General features: G+C 34.3%; 2 protein-coding genes across 12 annotated transcripts; one reads left to right on the top strand and one right to left on the bottom strand.

Annotated features, from left to right (window-relative positions):
- Positions 1-7,813: 7,813 nt before the first annotated feature.
- LOC132190734 (uncharacterized) lies at positions 7,814-11,850 on the top strand. The gene is made up of 4 exons (XM_088510634.1): positions 7,814-7,901; positions 9,527-9,651; positions 9,775-10,105; positions 11,167-11,850. Exons 3-4 carry the CDS (start codon positions 9,834-9,836, stop codon positions 11,843-11,845), a joined length of 951 nt encoding a protein of 316 aa, XP_088366760.1. The 5' UTR covers positions 7,814-7,901; positions 9,527-9,651; positions 9,775-9,833; the 3' UTR covers positions 11,846-11,850.
- Positions 11,851-13,349: 1,499 nt separating this feature from the next.
- Positions 13,350-21,100, bottom strand: LOC132189185 (pleiotropic drug resistance protein 1-like). 11 transcript variants are annotated; one of them, XM_088510332.1, is made up of 24 exons: positions 20,763-21,100; positions 20,511-20,631; positions 20,316-20,404; positions 20,144-20,228; positions 19,894-20,053; positions 19,718-19,794; positions 19,566-19,619; positions 19,374-19,464; positions 18,973-19,274; positions 18,574-18,855; positions 18,120-18,436; positions 17,876-18,036; positions 17,668-17,771; positions 17,368-17,545; positions 17,195-17,326; positions 16,955-17,103; positions 16,508-16,840; positions 15,611-15,901; positions 15,446-15,529; positions 15,227-15,360; positions 14,770-14,997; positions 14,507-14,678; positions 13,693-13,947; positions 13,350-13,607 (listed from the first exon to the last, which is right to left on the bottom strand). In XM_088510332.1, exons 1-24 carry the CDS (start codon positions 21,098-21,100, stop codon positions 13,350-13,352), a joined length of 4,395 nt encoding a protein of 1,464 aa, XP_088366458.1. The 11 variants fall into 11 exon arrangements, with proteins under 11 accessions (XP_088366458.1, XP_059459763.2, XP_088366459.1 ...); XM_059603780.2 differs by having other exon boundaries at positions 16,955-17,109; positions 17,195-17,311; positions 17,389-17,545; XM_088510333.1 differs by having other exon boundaries at positions 16,955-17,133; positions 17,204-17,311; positions 17,389-17,545.
- Positions 21,101-24,854: the final 3,754 nt, after the last annotated feature.

Raw genomic sequence — 24,854 nt, 5'->3', positions numbered from 1 at the left:
CTCGAATAAGGTAAATCAAGCATGTAGCCAAACACATGTCTTCTTCTACAAAATCTTCTCAGCGCACGCACAACACACCTCCAAGTATCGGAGAATGAAGAAAAACACGTTGTTTGAAGCCAGAGGCTGAGGGAAAACGATGCTGGCACTAGCGATGGGCTTTGGACAACCAATGGAAGAGGCTGCAGATCGAACACGCGAACAACACTGAGAGCGACAGAAGTCAGCGCTTGGAAGGCTGGAAGTAGATGGAATAAGGACGGCAATAGACCCGGCTGCGAATGGTGGGACTTGACGCTAGGGAATTGTCGGTGAAGAAATCCGTTCAAACAGAAGGCTGAGAGAAAACGCTGCTAGCACTGGCGCTGGGATGAGATCGAATGTTCTGAGCGGTGCAGAGGTTCACGGTGCTGGATCTGTCCATGAGATGTTGTGGACGGTGGCTGGATGGTGCGGGTTCAACCTTGTGGAAGGCCAGAGAAGGCGTGCGGCGCTAGGCTAGTAATGAGTGAAGGAAGGTCACCAGAGGCGAAGAACGGCAACCCCCGTCTTTGCTAAATACGCTAACCTATTTTTTTCAACAAAATAAACAAAAAGTACACAGGACCATTGGATCAAAACACAAACACTGGCGTAAGCCAATGGCTCTGAGTCCATGAAGAAATTCATAATATTATGAATATTAAATGCAAAAATAATAAAATAGACAAGATATTTTACGTGGTTCAGTCTATGACCTATGTCCACAGATAAAGCCTAAAGAGCTACTGTAGTGCCCCAACTTTACTTAATGAAAGGCGAAAGTGAAAATCTCCAATTCCCACTAAGCACTATTATCTCTTCCTCAATATCATCAGAGATTATAAATCTTGCAGCGGAATAAATTATTTTTTTCTTATATAACCCTTACAGAACACACCAGAGCTGATAACAAGACTTCTATATTAAACAGATTTTTATATTGTATTTTACATGAGAAGAAAACACACTAGTCAAAAGTGCCACAGACGGCACCTAAGTAAATGTACACCAAAATTACCTAGAACATGTCTAACGACGGATACATTTCAAAAGATAGATATCTTCATGGTATTCTACAACAAACTAACGTACCAAAAAACCATATCCATAATAACCTAGGTAGGCATATGGATCATCGTCACCTTCTTCTATATCTACATCAACATCTATGTAAATGTGGTGTAATTGTGGTGTTACCACATTTACATGGGCGGATTAATGAGTCCACGGTCTCAATAGGTATAAGAATTACTAACATTTTCAATATGAGCCATCTTTTTGGAGAGTATCTCTAACATGGTGATTATAATAACAGTTATGTTAGGTTTTCCAAATAGATTCATTTTTGTATAATCCATAGCTGATAAGATAAGCACTATAGAGCTATTTTGTAATAAAATCCATTTATCTTCTCTAGACATTTTCCTTACTATGTATGACTTTATATTTATACACATATGCATTTTACTTACATCTCATGAAATGAATATGCATATAAATATAAAGAGATAAAACAATTGAATCATAAAACATATAAATCACATTATTCAATGTATGCAATGCAATCTCTGGCCTATCCGGCTTTCTAAAAGACTTGAACCTTTCGTTTGCGGGTATTAGGAGACACCTTCGGCTCCTCGGTTAGCACCTGGCTCCTTATTTTAACCTGAAAGGCTCCTTCGGCTTCCACCGTTAACGTAAGGACACCTTATAATTTTACATTCAACTCTAGGAAGACAAAAGGCTTCTTATTTAACCTGAGAGGCTCATTTGACTCTCACTGTTAACATAGGAAAACCTTCTTGCTTCATATTTAATTCATCTCTTATTCTCAATGTTCAACAATATGCAATAACATGTCTCTTAAAATCATTATTTTGTTCTCATAATCATCTCCTTTCATTTCGCAAGTTATTTCAATACATGTGAAAATAATTGAAAGCATATAATCATGTTATTCATAAAATATCCAGACTCATGTAATAATCATACTTCGAAAGCTTTATAAAATAGTATTAGTCACAATAAGTAGTTATACTTAATAAAATAGTATCATGCTCAGTAAGAAGTTATACTTACATTTCACCGTAGGCCGTTAAGTTGGATTCCCGTTCTAACCCTTGATTCTAATACTCATTGCATTTAGTACGCCCGTGCATGACTATATATTAGTTTAAAATTATATTTAAAAGGCTAAAATAACGATCTCTTAATTTCTCCCTATGCTCTATCCAAAATTAGACAACATAACGACATATATCTAAAATATTATAATGTCACTCGGGCATCATAACAACTATGTAGCGTTTACCACATACTGTCATATTTTTATATGGACATTACTACGACAGTAATATATATTTATCTAGAACTTCTAATATTACTTGAGCATCACAATGGCACTATTGTAAAATACCTAATAAAATTTAGGTAGCACAACAACGCAATTGTAATATTTACAAGGATGATTGAATATAATATCATTCCCTGAGATATTTAATCACACTTTCTTGAGCAATTTAGACAACATAACGACATAAATTAAATTCAAATAATTAGAATTGACATAAACTAAAGATAAAAGAATTATACCTAGCACTCCCACTTGAAGTAGCTCCACTAATATATATTTCTCCCTCTCTGGAACTCTTAGTACGTGAGAGAGGGACCGAAATTTCTGAGTGAAAATTAATAAATGGCGTGGGCTATTTATAGGTGAAGTTTTGGGACATGGTTGGTATAAAACATATATAAATGTTGATCGGACGACAAAACTTGATTGCCGTTATTTTTTTTGGCATGAACAGTAACTCAAACGTTGGAAAAATAATAATTTACTGTAGTCTTTTTCCTTGTGGGCGTAAAGTCTTGTGTGCGGAGAAATTCCTTCGTGCCAACTCATGAACTAGGAGCTTTCAAGAAGGTTTTTCCATGCGGCACTAGGCGTTCCCCCATCTATAGCTTTTGAGAAAAAAAATTTCATTATTTTAAAGTCCACTATATTGCACCCACTCACACTAATGAGCTTGAAGGTTCTAGTGTCCATGTGAATGCAATTGCATGTGTACTTACATGCTATAGTAGGTGTAATATAATATAATATATTATAATCCATATATATTGGATTATAATATATTTTGCTTTTGTAAATGCTAAAGTAAGTGTAACCCATTTTCTTTTAAGTATTATTAAATCTTGAATAACAAATTAATAATAATGCGAGTCAAAGCCTAGTTCGAACCAACTCCTTCTCAAATTGAACTGATAACATAAAATTAGACATCAAATATATTTTCCTAATATATTTCATTTTAACTTAAGATCACAATTTATACTAAAGCATTTTTAGACATCCTAATAAATTCTTCGGGTGTTACAGCTACACATTATGTTCTTATTGTTTGATGTCTTTCATCATACATGGTACTCCTATTTATAGGAGAATTAGGATAGATAAGTTTGGTAATCAAATCAAGGTAATTTGATTACCAACAAATCTAATTACAATAAAATCAATCAGATTTGATTTATCATCAAATCTGATTATAGAAGATTACAATCAATTACAATAAAATCAAATCCCCTAATATTCTCTAACACTAATATAAAGCATTCTGTAAGCTCAACGAAATACACGCCCTACCATGAGCTAGGTGCGTTGGCACAGATGGAACAAAAGTAGCTACTTCATCATTAAATCACCAAAAATTTAAAAATAAAATAAAAAAGAGGGAAGAATATGTTGATATCCTCTACCAAGTAAAAAGGTCCTTACACTCCATCTAATCCGACAAGAATTTCCACAGATGCAGGGTGGTTAATTTTCCAGTGTTCATTGAATGAAAGCTTCACATTGAAGATCTACAAAATTACAAGCCAATGAAAGCTTCCCAAACAAGAGTAACTTCTACAGTTACTCGTCACTGCCCCCACATATGAAATCTTGGTCTTTCCAAATAAATGAAAATCTCTATCACACCATCGACATCTCTTGGGTGTTATGTCTACATCCGCATTAGATTTAAATGTAATGGATTATTATTATGTCCTTATTAGTAATTTGTGCATAAAACCACACTTATAGAAAAACAACTTTCTTATAAATTTTACTAATCACTAACCGGGATTTTAAAAATTACGTTTTTATAAACTATATTTTGAATCATCGCTAATTTTTTTTAAATCCTACTTTTGAAACTACAATTCTAAACAAACCCTAATATTGTCTTCGAGTACGCCTCACGCTTTTATACTTCCTGTGTACCTAGGTGGACCTTTAAGCTTTTAATGATATCGATTACTTATAAAAAAAGATACTCTCTATGCAATTGTTTGTGCATTTGTGAGTTTAAATTTTTTTTCTTGTTTCCTGTAGGTTGACAGGTCTGGCGCTTTTCTCAACCAGCTCGTTGATATGCAACAGAAGCAACAGGTTGCTGCCGACGATTTTGTCAAAGCAATTGAAGCACTTGAGGGGATGCATATTTATATCCAAAATCCCCAACTACCAAGCTGTTGGTGTGTGATTTATTGTTGAAAGTCAACATGCCACCTTGAAATGCATGTGGCAGCAGAAGGTACTTTTCATCCTAGAATATGACACGATTATCTAGTGGGTGGTTGGCAATGATACACCAGAACACTAATTGATTGATAGCAAAGAACCTTGCAGACCCCTCTGGCTCCTTGAGGAACAAAGAATGTTTAGCAAAGCTAACTAATGTGCTTTTATTTTATTATTATTTTTTTTTTAGGTCCACCTCTTTCTCCTTGTTCATGTATGCTTTTAGGCTTTTTTGCCTCATGGAGTAAAAGCCTGTTTGGAATTGCGTTTGAGAGACTTAAAAGTGTTTTTAACACTCAAAAAGTCCGTTTGAAGAAAAAAAAAATACTCGTTTGATAAAAAAATTAAAAGCGTTTTTAAATGTCCAAAAAGCTTTAAAATGACTTAAATGTACTTCTGGCATAAGCTTTTGCCCAAAAGTGTTTTTTGACTTAAAGTCTATATTTTTCAAACGCAATCCCAAACAGATTTAAGCCTATTTATGTGGGTTATGAAAGAATTGTGATCAGTGATGGGCTGAATCACGCAAACCATTTTAGACAAGTTAGGGACAAAGGCAGCATCAATTAAAGTTTGCTTTTATGGGTTCGGGCCTACTCACATGGAAGAAAACTATTCGAGCCTGGCCCAACCACGCAAAAAAATCAATTGGGTCCATTTGTGCTTTAACAAAATAATCGTTTTCTTTTTCAAGAATCTCCAAGAGAAAATGTGAAAAAGATGCTAATAATATTCATGTGAAAGAAAATAAGTTAAATAACTCAAAAACAAAGCATTTTTCAGAACAAGCGTTTCACCAATTGGTGACGTGTCGATTTATCACATGTCACTATTTTTTTAGTGTTATTAGTGAGAGAAATGCTATAATGCAATAAAATGATCATTTTTTGCCCATAAAGTGTTAGGTGGCAAGAGATTATAGGCCCCATCTATAATTGTTGTGGCCCCACCCACTAATAAGCCTATGACCTCTTACCACCTAGGACTTTTATGGGTCAAAAATGGTTATTTTATTGCACTATATCATATCTCTATTAGTGACGTGTGAACTTTGACACGTCACTAACTAGTGACATGTTAGATGAACACGTCACCAATTCAAAAAACAACTAAAAAAATTTAGGAAAAGAAACTTTTTTTAAAAAAAATAAAAAAATAAAAATTGAAATTAATATAAATTAGTGACGTGTGCATAATCACACGTCACCAATAGGCAATTAGTTAATTACTAAATTAAATGCATCTTAATTACTACCCGTGAGCTTGTTTCGGCTCGGCTAGCTCGTATTTGACTCGATTATTAAATGAGCTACACGTAAACACGAAACTAAACTCGATTATTAAATGATACATACCTGTATAAAACTCGATCGGCTTGCTTGTTTCAAGTCCGCGAACGTACTCATATAAGGGCTATGAGTGGCTTATTAGCGCGATTCGTATATATTTATTATATATACATATTAATTAATAAATATATGTATATATATTAATTTAAGGGTAATTATATAATAAGTCCATGAATCAATCCTTCAAAATTTAAAAATCTTTAAGTTTTTTTTTTTTTTTTGGTCCGAAAATTTATTTTCTGGGTCAATCGAAATGACAATAAAATTTATACCGTCAAATTTTTTTAACAACCATTAGTCTCAATCAAAACGCATTGTTTCACCTGATTAAAATCTTAATTTTTTAATAATTTAATTTTAAAATTTAAATCTATAAATTAAAATTAAAAAATTAAAAAATTAAAAATTGAAACCACCCCATGGGTGGTTTGGGGTGGCTTTCGGCCACCCCATAGGTGGAGGGGTGGGCAAACCACCACACCACCCCTTCATTTTTTTTTTTAAAAAAAAATTTATTTTTATTTTTAGATTTAAATTTTAAAATTAAATTAATAAAAAATTAATATTTTAATGAGGTGAAACGATGCGTTTTGATTGTGACTAATGGCTGTTAAAAAATTTTGACGGTAGGAATTTTATTGTCATTTCGATTAACTCAATGAGTATATTTTCACAAAAAAAAAAAAAAAAAAACTTAAGGATTTTTAAATTTTGGAATGTTGACTTAGGGACTTATTATATAATTACCCTTAATTTAATAAAAATAACTTATATAGTATATTACTTACTATTTATTGAGTAACTAATTAACAATAGTCAATGTATATTAATTATTAAGTATTTGTCAAAAAAATTAATATTAAGTAACAATAATTAATTGGCATATAATATATAATTGAATGATAAAAGTTAATCATATGGTTATATCTTAAATGACCTAACAATTAATGATAGTTGAAACTTGAGTAGACAATTTGAATTATTAATCATATATATGATTTAATGAAAATCATATCGATTCATATAATTCACATAATATACCACAACAATGTGGTTTCAATAATCCCAGATGAAATTATTAGTATTAGAAATTTAAAATTAACAATAACAAATTAACAATGCATGTGTCCTATAGTAGTCCACTTAATTAAGTATTGACGTTGCCCTTGAAAATTTGGAAGTGATAGGATAAGATGATATAATATGACATAACTCATAACCATACAAATTAATATTAATACAACAATTAAGTACTAGAGATCAATTTAGTACCAATGTTAATGTATGGTATAAACATATAAGTCCATCTATATTATAAATTATATTTATACATATATGTATATTGAATAATATAAATGTATAAGATCAATACTTAATCACGTGATTCAGTGACAATTCAAATACTTAATTATATTATTCATGTACAATTATATTGTGATTTGTCGTCTTTAATTTATTTTTAAAAAATGAGTATGGCTATCACATTTTCATTGTGGGTATTCTCAAAAAATGAGTATGACAATTCAAAAAATGAGTATGGCCAAGTGTTCTCTTAGTCCCAAGTAGATATTATTTCTTAAAATCAAGTGAGCAAAATAAGACCCAATTTTTTTTTTCTTATTTAAAAAATAATATCATGGCATGTCACCAAAGCGGTGATGTGCCACAGGTGCCATGTTATCAATATGTATTACTGTTGATACATCACCGATGGGCAATTAATTAATTACTAAATTAAATGCATTTTAATTATAATTTGAAAAATGGAAAGTATATATATATCCTTCTCCCGCTCTCCCTCTGTCCCTCTCCAAGCCTACTCTCCCTCCATCCCTCTCCCGCTCTCCCTCCCTCGCACCTGTCTGTCTCACTTCGGCTCCGGCGACTCGAGAAGAAAATCGTTGGTTGGGCGTCGGCAAAGGAACTAAAAAATCTCCACCTCCGGGAAGGATCTCTCTCCTCCACCGGTTGGTTCTTAGGTTAATCTTGGGGTTTTCTTTTGGTTAATTTTTCTGTTGTTGGCTTGGAAATTTGGTTAAGAATCTGAAAAGTTGATTTTTTTTTTTCCTTCCTAGATTGGCTGTCTGTTTTGCTTAGAAACTTGGAAATTCCTTTTGCTACTTGGAAATTTCTGTGTTTTTTGTTGTTGTTGTTGTTATTTTCGTTATGTATGTATGTATGTAAATCTTGGATGTTTTGTCTGTGGGCATTTCTGGTTCTTGATTTGGTATGGCCGTATGAGAATTTCTGATGGGTTTTCTTTGATGTGTTTTATTTTGATGGGTTTTTATAACTAATGCCATTGAGAAATCTCTAGTTTCTCTTTGAGTTTTTGTTCTACCTATTGAATTTCAAATTTGAAATCATAATGATTTGGGGAATTTTTGATATTTTTTATTAGGTCCGAATTGGGGAATTTTAGTAAGAAGCTAAATTCTAAAATTAACTTGGGGCTTTTGTGTGAAGTGGATTTCTATGCATGATTTAAGCTCCGAGTTGTTAGATTAATGGGTTGAAAGCTTCAGTTTCACTATTGTTCATAGCATGGACATAATTCCTAATTTGTATAGTATGAATTAAATTAGGGTTTTTGGTGTGTGAACACTAGGACTGCTAATTGGATGGGTTAATTACATTTAAAGTGTTAATTAATCCTAGACTTTCATGAGTTCAATGGAAATTGATGCCTATGTTGTTATATATTCCGACATATTCACATCGTATGTGAATATGTCATATTAGCTCCTTAGTTACCCATACTTTCGAAGTGAATGAATTCTGCAATGGTTTTATCATCATATGTACCCATGCTAAAGAAATCTCGGCATGCTAAAGATGGAACTGTCCCCCTACTTTTCATAGTACTGTTTTCAGATCAAATATATATTCCTTTTGTTTGATGCTTTATGTTGCGCAAGTAATTTGCAAGGTAGTGATGATGCTAAAAATGACGGAAGAGGAGAAGGGAAGATAACCTACAAAAGTTTGTGTTGCTTGCCACACTCGTTAGCACTTTCATCTCTGTACCCATGATCACCTTTTGAGTTCTTTTTTCTCAAATCACTGACAGCTCCTTAGTTACCCATGCTTTCGAAGTGAATGAATTCTGCAATGGTTTTATCATCATATGTAAATTATTTCCCTTTGTACTCATATTTACACACATTGATATCTTTGTAGAGCCTCAAGATTCCATGGCCCTGATGGGACATGTAAATGGGGGTGATTGGCAAGAGGAGGCTTATCAATGACTTATGAAACTGAAGAGCAGGTTCATCATATGAAATGACTAATGAAATTCAAAGATGATGTGTCCATCTTCAAATTCAAAGATGACTTATGAAACGGCACGTCACCAAATTGGTGACCTTCTAAACATAACACGTCACCTTTTGGAGGGTGACGTGTGTAATTCCACACGTCACCAATTGGTGACGTGTGCTAGGACAACATGTCACCAATTCCAATTTTAGACCTGTGGATTTTTGACCCCGCCACCCACGTCACTAACGACACGTCACCATCCCATTAGTGACTTTTTTTTTTTTTTTTTCCTCGCCATTGACACGTCACCAATTGACTTTTTTTGTAGTGTAAGAAAAGCACTTACTTCAGACAAGTTGCCCCCTGCTGATGCGTTGGTCAGGGTCTCCCATGGGTCTTAGAACAATGAAACATGTACTAGTTGGTGGTCTGAATGGGAGAATGAATTTCCAGGTAACATTTGAACAAGGTGTGCTGTATTGCTTTATATATTGTTTTTTATTTTTATTTTTTGATGTAATTTAATTTTTTTAGCTTTTTCTACAATTGCTAAGCCATTTTTCCCTTGGATTGTAGCTTCTGTTTTGAAGAGTGCTGAAAACGAAATTCCTGAGAATAGAAAACAAAACAAAACAATGAGAAAGCGAGGAGGGATTAAGAAAGCACCAATACCTGGGTTTCAGAAACCAATCTCGCTGAGAGAAGAATCCATCGGGAGAAAACAAATCAAAGGCGGGTCCAGCAATTCCAAGTCCATGCTAAAAGTTGTGCACTTGCAGAAGCTAGCGGCTTGGGCGAGTGGGGAGGTTGCTATTCCTTCTTTGGGTGCCACTTTTGGGCACTGTTTGGCTACTGTAACAGAGGCCATGGGGGTACCGCCCGACCCTTCTCTGTTTTCATGCGAAAGGTCTGTCTGTATATCGAATTTGATGTGATTATTTTTCTTGATTGGTAATTGCTTCTAGCTGTCTGCCCTAGTTTTGGAGGTTGTTTGATGGTTAGGTTTTGTACAGTTTTATATATATTTCTTGCATTCCAGATTCGCCTGAAGATAAAAATCTTGTTGAATTGTTTAGTGTTTCAGTATTTGTGTTTATGGTAAAGTAGTGCAACGGCTAAGAAAACAGATGGAATGTTTTGTTGACAGTGTTTTCGACTTTGTTGCTTGTTTGAATTGTGAATCGCTCCTAAAAAGAGAAGTCAGCGTAGTTATCCTGTGTTTAAAATGCCTAGAGAGGTTGAATTGTAAAGGGAATTTATATAGGGGAAGGGACATGTTTAGTTGGTTCAAGTTGGTGTTATATGCATAATCTTTTGGAAGATAGGATGGAGGAATACTATGAGAAGCTTGACATATCTTGCTGGGTGGGAATCAAATAGGGAAGCAAATGTGGATTCATGTAGGCTTGCTTTTTGCTCCTTTTACCTGCTGATTACAGCAGAATTATTAGAATGCTTGGTGTGTTACCACACTTCATGGTTTTGTTAGCACATATGATTTGACTAGAGGACTCTATTGATTTTCCTTTCTCAGGTATTCAATGTGGCATTAATCAGTTTGCTTTTTCATGCATTAAAGACTTGAATCCGATCATAATACCATGTGAGCTGCAGGATAATGAAATAACAGTAAAATATTGTCTCAAATTGATTATCAAACATGAGGCATTAAACAGAGTTATTGGAACAGTTGTAATTATATGTGTCAGTTGTCATGCTACTTGCTAGATATCCTTAATAACTTTAAGATTTTGAATTACAATTCCTGCCTTATTGTCTTTATGATAATTTCATGCCAATTTCCTATTTAGATCAAAGCAAGGGCCACGCATTTTACTTGGTAAAAGGATTCTTATTACCACTTTCAGATTGCACTAACAACAGATGTTTATTATCAACATTTGTTTGGATTATTTGTTGGTTTCATTTATGTAGCTTGTTAGAGTTAAAGAGTTTAATCTCTTACAGATGTGAAACAATTCTTCGGCCCGGCTTCAACTGTACCGTCCGAATTGAAAAGAATAGGGCAAAGGCAAGGTGTAAAAGGAAGAAAACTAATAATTTCACCAAGAAAAATGTGGTATACAAATGCCACTTCTGTTCACATTGGAATCTGAAGAGAGGGACCCCGAAACGACATATGAAAGAGATATGTCCCTCAAAGGCCAAAACATCTTCAAAATCAGAAACTGCAAAACCGAAGCTTCAGAAATGTGCTAGCTTGGAGAATAGCTCCAGGAGCAAAGATGATATCAGTAAAACAGATGAGATAGCTTCACCAGCAAAAGATGATATCAGTAAAATAGATGAGATAGCTTCACCAGCAAAAGATGATCTCAGTAAAATAGATGAGATAGTTTCACCAGCTTTTGCTGGGGAGATTCCTACAACAGATAGTCCTGCAACTCCATTGGTGAGGAGTGGCACTAATTTGCTGGATGCGAAGAGGAGAAAGAGAAACCGATCAATATCCAAGAAACCAGCTGGAACTGAATGCAATTCTACCCCAACAGATGTGGAAAAAGCTGCGAGCACGTTAAATAAACGAAGAAAAAAATCTTGGACTAGTTTGAGGGAAATCGCTGATAGTGCTGAGCATGATAGCAGCCCGAAGATCACTAATTTGACAATCCCATTTTGTCTATAAACGGCACGGACTTCATAGATTTCAATGTTAAATATTTTAAAATTACAAAAATATATACCTTTTTAACATTTTATAGATTAAATATTTTTTGATCCTCAATCGTATTGAAATATGGAGTAAATATAATCAAGCATAATTCCGATAAAATATTGCTCAGTTGAAAGTTTTTGTGTAATATATATATATATATATATTTTATGTGTGTGTGTGTTTAGCTGTCCAATACATAATGTGATTTTATGTCCAACAAAAGATATATTACAGATAGTCCTGTAATATAGTTTCGATGAAATATTGCTCTATTAAATATTTGTAATAGAGCAATGCTATTCTTCATGCATATTTTACGTCGGTTGACGTGACATATTTTAAGTTGCTGACATAGAAAACCATTTAAAATATGATACGTCATCTAGCGTAAAATGAGTGTGAAGAACAAGACTATCTTAGTGTTCTTGAATCTCAATAAGTCAATATATCAACAACCCTATCTTAGTGTGTTAAATCACTAATTATCCCAAAAGTTTAAGCTGATAGGAAGAGGTAAATTTAATCATTTAATCAATACTTTAACACTCCCCCTCAAGTGTAAGTTCAAACTCCTTTTTAATATGTGAGGCTTAACACGTGCAATATTTGATTTAAATGGGGGGTGATTTGACAGAGTCAAAGTTCGATCCCATGATCTCGGGCTCTGATACCATGTTAAATTACTAATTATCTCAAAAGCTTAAGCTTTTAGGATAACTGGTAATCTATGATCTGGAATCTCACTCTAATGGCCTTCCATGGCCTTCCACCAATTCCTGAAGAGGCTCTCAGCAAACATCACTAATAAATTGAAAGTCTTAAAGTTTTGTTTTCTGGTAACCTACCAAATGCACGAACATAATGAACATACCTTTTGGCAGAAACCATCAACTTTTTTGTCCATATCATACCTACAAATCATTTTCATTTTACTTGGAAAGTTATTTTTTGTAAAAGAAAATATTTGTACTTGTTGCAAGATATATGCTTCTAATGGTAAAAAAAAAAAACAAAAACAAAAAAGAAGAAGAAGAAGACATCAATAGTGACACATGGAAAGACTTTCATGTTAAAGAATTAGGTGTGGTTCAACTTCAACTTAGCTTTCACAAAATATTGACAAAATCTTTGGACCTAATTAGGGACAAAGTTTTCTTTTAAATTGGGTTAGAAGAAAATTCTTCTAATCAGGTCCATTAAACTGACATATGTCCTTAGAACATGTAATTATATGTGATAATCACACGCTCTAAGGACAAATGTCAATTTAATAAGCTGAATTTGAGGAATTAATTGTGAAAGAAAGAAAAAGAAAAAAAAAAAAAAAAAAAAAAAAACTTTGTCCATTATCAGGCATGGGCCCCTCACAAGAATATCTATGCATGTTTCTTGCAGCAGCTTTGAATTCAAGCATAGTAAAACCAAAACTTACAATGAGGGAATTTCCTTAATTTGTATTTACATGTATAACATCTCATCTTTTTTGGAAGTTAAATGCCTTGATTGAATAGGCAAAGGTGAATCCAAAGAACACTGAAATTCCAACTATCACAATTGCAACAACACCCACAAAGTCATTTCTATACCCAAAATAACTCATCAAAAAATCTTCCACAGTCTCACCAGAATCAAATTTGTCATCAATGTCTCCAAATTGTGAAGCAATCATTCCATACAAGGTCCAAGAGACAGGACAAGCCCAATAGTACCATCTCCACCAAATTGGCATCCTCTGTCACAAGGCAAATTTAGTCCCTTATAGGTTATGGTTTGAGTTTGTATAGTGCAGCAAAACATGCATAGGGATTGAAACTTACTGTTCTGGGAATGACAAATCCTGAGAAAAGATTCCAGATTCCATAGAAGGCTGAGGAAACTATAGCAGCAATGTTGTGGTTTGGAGTAACAGCCACAGCCATCATGCCATAGAAAGTGAAGTATAATAGGGTGAAGTACATGAAGAAGATATACCAAAAGAATTTGCTCACTGTCCAATCAAACCCAATCATGGCATACACTATGAACCCATAGATTAGGGTCTGAACAAAAATGTAAGGAAGCTCAATAACAACCTGCAGAACAAATGGAATTTGGTGAGGAACCAAGGTGATGGAATTTACTAAACTCAAGAGTTTCCATTTATCTAGCAAGTGAAAGTACGCAAACTAACTTTGTGTTAAATCACCACTTATTCTAAAAGCTTAAGCTTATAACAAAAAGTAAATTTAATCAATACTTTAACATTTATCATAACGAGTAGACTCAAAATCCCCATTGATAAGTAAGGCTCAACACATAGAGTCAGGGTTCGAACTCAAGACTTCTGGCTCTGATACCATGTTAAATCACAATTTATTCCAAAAGCTTAAGTTCATAAAAAAAATAGTAAATTTAATGATTCTTTTAATACTTTAACACTTTGTTTTACATAATTCCGCATTTTGCTATTTTTTAGTAAAAAAAAAAAAAAAATCTTGGGAATTAATCGACAACCGAAATGGTATGCCCCATCCATTATACATTTCAATCAACTCAAAAATCCCAAAATCTGAACTAATTAAATACTAGAGCTACGAAGGACTTCTCCATAGAAAGGCAACCTTAATGAACTTCATAGACCAAGTAATGTACCTGTCCAAAGGCATATGGCAAAGCAGAATACATTCCAGCTGCTCTTTCTCTGTAAAAGACTGTTCTCTCAATGGCCACAACTGGCTGCACCGATGAGGCATTTTGTACCCCAAGGAAGAGCACGGCAGCATACATGGAACCCATTGCATTAAAAAGATCTTGTCGGTTTCGCCTGCATTCCCAAGAAAAATTTATCAAGTTAAGGGCTAAGTAATTGGAATGCCATTTTCACATAACATGTTTTGGTTTTTAATTTTTTGTACCTTTTGGAGCCAATATCCCAGAATATTGTCCCAAACATTAAAGCTGTGAAAGTTGTGAATAGGAGTCTGACTGCAGTGTATGGTGGGTTCCGCCAATATGACAAATGTTGTTTCCATAGGCAAGCCATACATTGGGTAAAGAAAGGCTGTGAGTATTGTGTAGGGAAGTACAAGTCTTTTGAACCTAGCGGAGGTGTACTTAATTCGTTGATCAAGGCCTTGTTTCTCCTGAATCAATCACCATGCAGTATTAGTTACTATAGAACAGAAGATTACACTAAACAGTGGCAATTTCTTAGAGAACTTCAGTATTTTCCCTTTAAATTCAAAGGGCATTTCAAAGTCTCAATGTTTGGTAACATCTTCCTTCTAAAAAATAATACTAATTATATAGCTCAGAAAGAAAAATAATGATATCAGTCTCCAAGGCAAGTATAGATCACCATTGTAATCCTACCTATAAATTTCTGAGTTCTTGTATATGTCAGTAAAGTTCACCCCAAGAGCTACTTCTTGTGCTGCTGAAGTAAACTCCAACATCCAAGTAGCAGGATTGTATTTATCCTTAATCTTAGGAACTCCATCAATTCCCTTTGATGAAAACAACTCACCTATGTCAGTAACAGAGTGGCAAACAAGGGAAAAATTTATACCATCATGGATTTATTAGCCTAACCTCAAAGTAGTTGATCAAATGGGAAGAATGGCGGCCTAATGGACCTACATATATCTCTTCACCACCCCGTTTCAAGAGAAATAGCTGCAACACAACATTGAAGTTTTAAGTTCTTGTGTTAAAATTAACACAAATTTCCAATTAACAATTGGTAAGGTATCTCACCTCATCAAAAGCATCAAATATATCAATGCTGGGCTGGTGGATGGTGCACACCACAGTTCTACCTGTGTCTACTGTGTTCCTCACAGTTCTCATCACTATTGCTGCTGCCCTGGCATCAAGACCAGAGGTCGGTTCATCCATGAATATAATAGATGGGTTGGCAACAAGCTCAACTGCGATTGTCAGCCTTTTGCGCTGCTCCGTCGATAGACCATTCACGCCGGGCAATCCAACAAGGGCTTCTCTTAGTGAGTTCAGCTCCACCAACTCCATAACTTCCTCAATGAACATCTGCAACCCATCAATCACATTTTTTAGTAACTGAATAAGCCTGAATACTGTTAAAGTATTATTTATAATTGATTAAATTTACCTCTTTCTATCAATCGAAACTTTTGGAATAACTGATAATTTAACATGGTATCAAAGTTAAAAGTTATAGAATCGAACTTTGACTTCGTCAAATCATTTCCCATTTTAAATTAAATATTCCACGTGTTGGGCCTCACCTATTAAAAGGAAGTTTGAGCCCACACATGAGGATAAAAGAGAGTTTGAGCCCACACGTGAAAGGGAGTGTTAAAGTAATGATTACAAGTGATTAAATTTACCTCTTTCTATTAGCTTAAGCTTTTAGGATAACTGGTAATTTAACAAATACGATGCATGAATGTTAAAAGTTCATTCAATTAAAATGAGCAACCTTGCTTTAGGATGCCTATCTAATGAAAGCTCATGAATTTCTATATGTCTTTCTTTCACGTATGGATCTAAACTCCCAATACTAAAATAAATTATCCCTTGTTCTGAAGTCTTAAACCGATAACAAACGATAAATTTAATCATTTAACCGATATTCTAATAGAATCAAAATAAATCATAAGGTCAAAACTATACCTTTCTGGTTGCGAAGTCAACCTCAGGTGGTAACCGAAGCCATGCAGAATAAACCAAAGACTCATAGACTGTCACATGAGGAGAGTGGATGTCAGTTTGCTCGCAGTATCCTGATATGCGGGCAAATGTTTCTTGCCTTTTGGAATACCCAGATATAGTGATGCTTCCCTCAATATATCCACCAGTTTTCCTTCCCGCCAACACATCCAATAGAGTAGTCTTGCCTGCACCACTCACACCCATTAGAGCAGTGAGGACTCCTGGCCTAAAAGCACCACTCACACCCTTCAAGAGTTCCAGCCGATCCTCAGGAACTCCCTGAGCTTTCATTTCCTGCAAGCAACCGTGATAACAAATTTAGGATGCAGATACATTAATCAACACCAGGAATTAGCTGAAATATTCTCATTAATAATGAAAAACAAAAATTCTTAATATGATAGATACCTGTGGCATGTCTATAGCATATCTGATTTCATCAAATGTGATAGAAAGGGGTTCAAAAGGAAGAACCATGCCCCGGCGTTTAGCGTCATTAATGCTGCCCACTCTTGCAGACAAGGTCCTGGATGATACACTTCTTCGACTTTCATTCCCTCTATCTGCATTGTCATCGTTGTGAATATGTTATAGCTAGAATCCAATGAGAAGAAATATAAATGTGAATCTGAGAGCTTGATGACCCACCAGAAAAGCTCTTTTCTCTTGATGGTAACTCAATGAACTCTCTACTTGGACCACTTCTGTTAGCTTCTTTCTCAGCCAAGGCCTCTCTGGATAATACGGCCTGAGGCTTCCCAAATGCTGCAGCAAAGTAGTCTAATTATCAGAACATTATGTCCAATTATGAAAACTCAAACTCGTATGAGTAGGGTACTTACGATCAAGATATTTGAGGGCCAACGTGAATAGGAAATTGAAAAGCAAAATGTATCCAATTAATGCTCCAACTCCAATCCAATACCAATGTGCTCCTGTGAATACCCCTCGAGACTCCAGGACTAAAACTCCCAATGGCTCTGTTGAATTAGAAGGAACCTATGACACGTATTTCCACATATATACTTATTAGCTAGTATTGATCAATATCATTAATTTTCCCAGTTCTTTTACTCATAATATGTGTCTGTTTTGTTAGAATTCAAAGAAGTGATGCTTACATGTCTCCAACTTTTTCCAAGAAATTCATTGACAGCTATAGCGTTCTGTGCATACATCATTGGAGAGATCCAGTAACCCCACACCCACCATTTCTGTATATTATCTGATGCAAAAGAACATAGTTTTTTAAGCATCAGCTTCTGTAAAAAAGAACCAAGAAGTTAAGAAGATTTATTACATAAAGAGTGATTGTATCATTTTTTTCACCTCGTGATAAAACAAATCCACCTAAAACAAGAACTGCAAGTAAAGCAAAAGACCCGAATGTGTTCGCAACAATGATATTTCTCCCTAATGCCCCCATCAATCGGAACAGTCCAGATGCCATCTGGTTAATACATAGGAGTAAAAGAAAGTGTTTGAAAAACCTGCCATATATGAAGAACGCACATTAAAATCTTGAACTTAAATTTGAATTGAAATGTTTATAATGACTTCTTTTTGCTCTCACCGTTCAATGTTGGGATCAAATCCTATGACATAATAAGTCATGACTACCCAAACGGCAACTTCAAGGAAGGTTATTGGGATCTTAAGTATCCATGTTGGTAGAGAGTATGCCCAAGAAGGATAGAAGAGGAGGTCCCTCTGCTTATAGAAGACAGGAAGTTTCATGATGGTCATGGCAAGCTCCGAGAATCCATTAAACATTATTATGATGATTGTAAAGAACATAGCACCCATATAAATCCCACCATCTGCAGTTGTACCCCGGTGCAGCTCGGTTCGTAAAAATAATGTCATTGTTATAAAAGCCAATAGAATTAGCTGAAAATAAAATATAAAAAAAGAAGTTAGAATTTGCTGAACTTAGATGAGAAGCTCAATGTTACTCCAAAAAAATTTCTGCTTGCATTTATGGAACGTTAACCCAACAGACAGTTAAATGCTCGGATACTACTTACTTGGAACATCTTGAAAATGTAGACAAATGAATTCCTCTTCATAAGCAAAAATTCTCTAGATACACAAGCTTTGAGTAGTTCCTTCATGCTAACTCCATACTTTCTGGTTGTTAAAGCAGCAGGATGGCCTTTGGACTTGTCAAAAGGTGTAGCAAGCTCATCACCTAGTCTTCGACCAATGTGAAATGACTGAAACGCTTCAGCAAATTCCTTGACTGAAACAAAACTATAAGGTTCGTCTTTATTTGCCCAGTACTGCTCTTGATCTTTCCTCGACGTCACCTATCACAATATTTTATAAAAAATAATAATAATAACAATAAGAAAAAGTCCAATCTCTTTTGAAAAACGAATTGAGGTACAAGAAGGATATTGTGAGTCAAAATGTGAATTAATTACTTCTTGTAAGAAGTCAGCAACTCCCTTTCTCTCTGGACATTTAAAGCCCATGTATTCAAAGAACTCGAGCACATTTTCGCGAGGACCCTGATACACAATTTGCCCATCTGAGAGGAGAATTATGTCATCAAATAGGTCATAAGTTTCTGGAGCTGGCTGGAGGAGAGAGATAACTGCTGTTCCATTGAGAATGTGGATGGATTGTCTGAGTGAGTTTACTATCTGAAATGTTGTTGAACTGTCCAGACCAGTGGAGATCTCATCCATGAAAAGTGCTTTTGCTGGCCCGACCAGCATTTCCCCTATATTTTGTTGGCCATAAATTTCAAAGAATCAACTCAAGTGAGGCCTTTGGAAGTCAAAAGGCAAATAGAGTGTGGCAATGTTGTTCTATGCTTTACCTGTTGTGACTCGCTTCCTTTGTCCCCCAGATATACCTCGTAGCATTTCATCCCCCACTAAGGTATCAGCACAGACTTCAAGTCCAAGAATCTTCAAAATTGCAAAACCAAGAACAGAAATTATATACCCCATATTGTTGTATTTTTATTTATAATACATCCTTTTAGAATCAGATGGCTTTAAGTTTGTACCTTGAGTATATAATCTGTTACAACACTGGTTTCCTGCCCTTCTAGTGATGCAGCCTGTATTTTTAGAAACAACTTTTACAGCTGTACAAAAATTCAAAGGAGAAATAACAGGAGTTTTCCTAAAGCTTTCTCTCCTCCAGCTGCTAACTCACCTTCATATAGATGTCAAGATCAGGATCTGGCTTAATGTTTGCCGCCTTCTCTCTCCTTGATAATTCTGCCAACATCTCTGCAAAATTTTCCATGTGAACAATTTAATAAAAAAACTCTACATTCTTGAGGATGACTTTAATATGTGAATGTTCATGGTGTTTAATTTTCAACTGACCATAACGTTGCCCGACCCCTTGACATCTTGCGGAAAAAGCTAGCGTTTCTCTCACAGTCATTTCTCCTATATGAACATCATGTTGACTTATATATGCTGAAGTCCTCTGCGGTACAAAATGTTCCATTCCATATCCATTGTACGTGACTCTCCCTGAGGACTGGAATTCAAAAGCTCTTTTATGAAATCATAATAAAGTGAAACACCACCCCAACTATGCAGTGAACAGCTTGGAATCTAATTTTCTTACTTTCAGCTCTTTCCCAAGTTTTCCCGCCAGAGCCAATAGCAATGTGGTCTTTCCAGAGCCTGGGGGGCCTAAAAGCAATGCCATTCTGCAGAATCCGGATCAGCTAATTGAGAAATGGACAGTTGAAGAGTCTATCATGAACATTTTAATAAGTTTGTGTCTACTAATTAACCTTCTAGGCTTGATGATTCCACAAACATCATGAAGAATTGGTAATGGTTTCTTTCGATTTGGAAGAATATGAAGATAACTCAGGAACCCCTACACAGAGAGACACAGATAATTTAAATTCAAAGACAAATTTTTTTAAGATATTATTATATACCCATTATTGTATGATCTAAAAGATGAGCCATCATATATATACCTCTAACAGATTAACACAAAAGTTGAATATTGTGGGTAATCCCCTGCTTCCAACATAAGCTTCTGCTTCTACACATAAATGCTCGAACCGGACTTCAATTGTCGGAATATCAAGCCCAACACTGCGTTTCAAGTTGGAAAAATACAGAGAAAAACCCGGCTCAAACACATTCCGAACTTGCTTCAAACACAATATAAACACACACAATGACAAAGACAAGCTTTCAAATTCAAGCAAAATGGTGGGTTTTACCGTTCGATGCGGTCCTTGAGCTTCAACAAGAAGTTCTCGTTATCTTCATCTGCAATTTTCAAAAGCCGCTCCAACAAATTCTTCCTCTCAAGCACCCCAAGATTCTTTATATCAATCTCTCTGGCTTGACCCTCTGCTTCAGTGAGTATACCTCTCCTTATACGCATATAGGTGGGCAGTTTCTCCAGAGCAGCCCATTTCAAAGCTTCTTCGTCGTTGTCTTCTACCGAAGACCTCGAGAAAACTTCCATGGCGCTGCTCCTCCAGATGTTTGAGCTGCTTAGCCGTGCACTGCTTAGCCGTGCACTACTTACTCTAAATACATCGTCACCCTCCATTTGATCAGCTGCTGCAGTTTTTCAATATAATAAACAAAACCCAGAGAGTTTTCTCTCACTTTCATGCAAGAAAACTCGACTGCATGGATCTTCGTGCTCAAGCTGCTCAGTTTCTAAAATGGGGTCGGTCTTCCTCTGTTCTTCAGAAGTATGATGCCGGAGTGTAATATATATATATATATATAGAGAGAGAGAGAGAGAGAGAGAGAGAGAAAATCACATGGCTTTAGGAGTACACAAATGGGGTTGATGTTATTGAAAGCAGGAAGTAGCTTGGCCGACATCATAGTATAAAAAGTGCTTAATACTTGTAATGTTTTTTTATAAATTTATTGATTTGCCCAACGGATACAATCTGTTCATTGTAACCCTTTTTATTATATGATCATGATACTTCCGAGAAATCGAGCAATTTTTCCGTAGACCTCTGGTACAATATTCTCACTACAATAGAAAATCTTTTGTTACAAGTAAAAGCAACAGGAAGAACAGTTCAAATATCATTGAGACTTACATAAGTCAGAGACTTACATACTGACTTAGTAGTCAGCTTGACGGATTAAAATTCTCTATAATTTAAAAAAGTGTGGCTTTTCAAATTACAGATTATTGAACTATTTTTACACGTATTAAAATTGTGGCATATTATCGAGGCGTATATAAATAACTTCCCTCTAAAGATAGTTTTTTACTCAAAGCTTTTTTTATAACACAGAGAGTAAAAACTTGATGAAAATATATTCAATTCTCAATTGTACGACACAATTTTAATTTGTGACATTTTTCAAACGTTTCAATGTAAAAAATTGGCCGAAATTCTGTAATTTAAGAATCTATACTTTGTTTGATATTATAGGGGATCATGTTCACTGCATGGCCGTAATACACGTCAATCACAACAAATTAGATTGTTTAATGACTAATATGGTGTCACGTCAAATTTCAAATTTTGCCTTGTATGTATTTTTTAAAATGAGTAAAAAAAATAACAATCTTAAGAGCTTCTCCAATAATAGTGGCTATTTAAGCTACTCAAAATACACTTTTTTTTTTTTTAATTACTAGTTTTTCAATATAACTCCAATTGTATAATGTGGTATGAAAGTTCACCGTGGCAAAATTTTTAGATTAACTACACTAATTGAGAAAAAAAAAAGAAAAAAAAAAAAGAAAAAAAAGAAGAAGCTATTACAAGTCTTTTAGATGCTTTAAACTTTATAATTTTATGTCTTCCACATATTTCACATATTTATCCTAAAAGAGTGGAGCTATAGTTTGAGCTAGGCCTGGTAAAACGGGTTCACATTTCGGGTTTGCATCAACCCGATTAATCCGCCAACTCATTTATGCTTACCGGAATACGACACGTTTATTATGACACGAACCCGTTTAATCTAAACCCTAACCCTAAATTACGTGTCATACTGTCAGGTTCACGAGTCATAGGTTAAATTGTCAATCCTATATTAAGTTAAACTGAAAATTTACTTTAAAAATTAAAAATATATAAATTGTTTAAACATGTCAACCCGTGAACCCGTTTATGTCAAACCCGAACACGACACGTTTATTAAACGGGTTATAAACGGTACCCCTTTTATAATTCAAACCCATTTTACCTAAATTCTAACCCTAAAATTACGTGTCGAGTTCGCAAGTTGCAAGTTAAATTGCCAGTTTTGAATTTGAGCAAACAATTACTTTTTGTATTTTCAACAAAATCCAATTTTTATTTTGGAGCCGCCCAAGAATATTAAAGAAATCGACGACCAAGTGCCGACTTAACATATATTTTATTTTGAGTATCAAGATATTGTCGGGAAAATAAGATGAAAACAAGAAAAGTAATCAGCTTGGCTTCTTAATTACCTTGATCCCCGCTGGGCATTACTTAATGTTGTCATAGAACTAAAATAAATAAATAAATAAATATATATTATATATTACATCTACCGAGGAATTTGCCATTTGTTAATTCTCTCATATAATGATGCCTTATTTTAAGCCCTATAAAGAGATTTTCTATATCCAATATCTTGTTCTTAATTGAAGCATTAAATTTTTCTTTGGGAAAAGCCAAAAAAAAAAAAAAAAAAAAAATCCTAAATTTTGATATGTTTAAAAATTAGTCTTTTAAGTTTTTATTATACTGATCTCATTCTAGTGTGCTGATCTAACAGTGTCAATTCATTTTTAATTTTTCTTTTATATAAGATATTACCACATCATCTGAGACTCGAGGGATATAGCATTTCTCTTTTAAAATATATATATATATATATATACACGAGTTTTTATCATTTAAAAAAGATTAATGCTAAAAATCACGTTTTTATTCTATAGTTATCTCAATTAGTCTTTAACTTTTTTTTTTCCTTTTTTTTTCTTTAAAAAAAAAAACTAATGAATTGATTGAGACTAACACATCAACATGGTAAAATAATTATGAGATACAAATATTATTTCTAATTACCCAAAGGACAAACTTTTATTTTCCCTAATTTTGATCCCAACTTGTGTCATCTATGGATGAACTTTTAAACACATGAAATTACCCAAAGGTCCAACTTTTATTTTCCCTAAATTTGATCCCATTTTCTTTTTCTTTACAAGAAAGTTGATTCAGAAAAGTTTCAAGGTAGTCAATCAAGAGTAATGCTATGGACTATCTTTTTATCCTCTTAAAGTTGAAGTGACTTTTAAAATCAAAATTTGATCAAAATTCAAGTATAATTCATCTAAAATTTAATGGTGATTTTAAAAGGCACATCAGCTTTAAGAGAATAAAAATAGAATAAAATGATGGTCCCTAGCATTACTTATCAATCAAACCCAAAATGTCAAACAATAATATATTTAGCCAACAAATTATTTTTTACCAAATTTAATAGTCAATAATCCAAAGTCAAACAGTTGGGTATTCAGAGTGGGTGGTTGAGATCCTCCCAATCCCGTGATCAAGCCATACCAAATCGGAAAAGATCTAGCTCTTCTACATGCAATGCATGTTTGATGGTTTCCAATCAATCACCATTTAGAGGTAGAAAAAATCAACGGCTGAGATTTATCTGCTCCACAAGATCATCAGATGGTATACTCACTACAGTGAGATCTGACCATAATAATAATATTAAATTAATTAGTGAGGTGTAAATTAAAGGTTCTAGAAGAAATAGTGCCAACTCCTTTATGGCTGGTGCCTCTGCATGAAAAGATGCCCAGAAAAAGGTTCCCATCTTTAAATAATGGAGAGTTGTTGGGGAAGAAACCTAAAAAATACAAAAAGCTTTAGACGTCGGCGCTTACTTCAGGTTCACCTTATTAAAACTCCCCCCCTTCCCATTCTTGCTACTAGTCATTGAGCAAACAAGTACGGAGGAAGAAGGCTTTAATAATTCTTTCGAGATATAAGTTTTTTATTATTATTATTTGATTCAAAAAAATTTTGTTTTAGTGGTATAAGTGTGAGAAGTGTTTTTTTTTTCTTCTTCTTTTTCTTTTTATGAATTCGACAATTTATAAAGTATTTTGTATTTTGAATTATTTGTTAAGAGTTTAAGGATCCGTTTGGGTTTGCGATTTGAAAATGTACAATTTGAAAACATTATTTTTAAAATTGCAATTTAGGGTTTGGCAAATTTGCAGTTTGACCTTTAAAATAGCAATTTAGCCTTTAAAATCGTGCGTTCTTAAAAAAAAAAAAATCACCTTGTCTACTTTTTAAAAACGCAATTCCAAAAGATTCATTTTTTAC

The sequence above is a fragment of the Corylus avellana genome, chromosome 9 (genome assembly GCF_965113065.1).
Source record: "Corylus avellana chromosome 9, dhCorAvel1.hap1.2, whole genome shotgun sequence".
Taxonomy (NCBI): Eukaryota; Viridiplantae; Streptophyta; class Magnoliopsida; order Fagales; family Betulaceae; genus Corylus; species Corylus avellana.
Note: the sequence above shows the minus strand (reverse complement) of the source record. Positions and strands in the feature narration are given on the sequence as shown.

What these genes read in the sequence shown, in the direction of transcription:
- LOC132190734 (XM_088510634.1), top strand. Translation starts at nt 9,834, where the DNA reads ATGAGAAAGCGAGGAGGGATTAAGAAAGCACCAATACCTGGGTTTCAG. An exon ending in TCTCTGTTTTCATGCGAAAG is followed by an intron (nt 10,106 to 11,166) that starts GTCTGTCTGTAT and finishes AATCTCTTACAG; the next exon opens with ATGTGAAACAATTCTTCGGC.
- LOC132189185 (XM_088510332.1), bottom strand. Translation starts at nt 21,100, where the DNA reads ATGGAGGGTGACGATGTATTTAGAGTAAGTAGTGCACGGCTAAGCAGT. An exon ending in AGGGGTCGGGCAACGTTATG is followed by an intron (nt 19,795 to 19,893) that starts GTCAGTTGAAAA and finishes AAAATTTTGCAG; the next exon opens with AGATGTTGGCAGAATTATCA. An exon ending in TGCCATATGCCTTTGGACAG is followed by an intron (nt 13,948 to 14,506) that starts GTACATTACTTG and finishes TTTGTTCTGCAG; the next exon opens with GTTGTTATTGAGCTTCCTTA.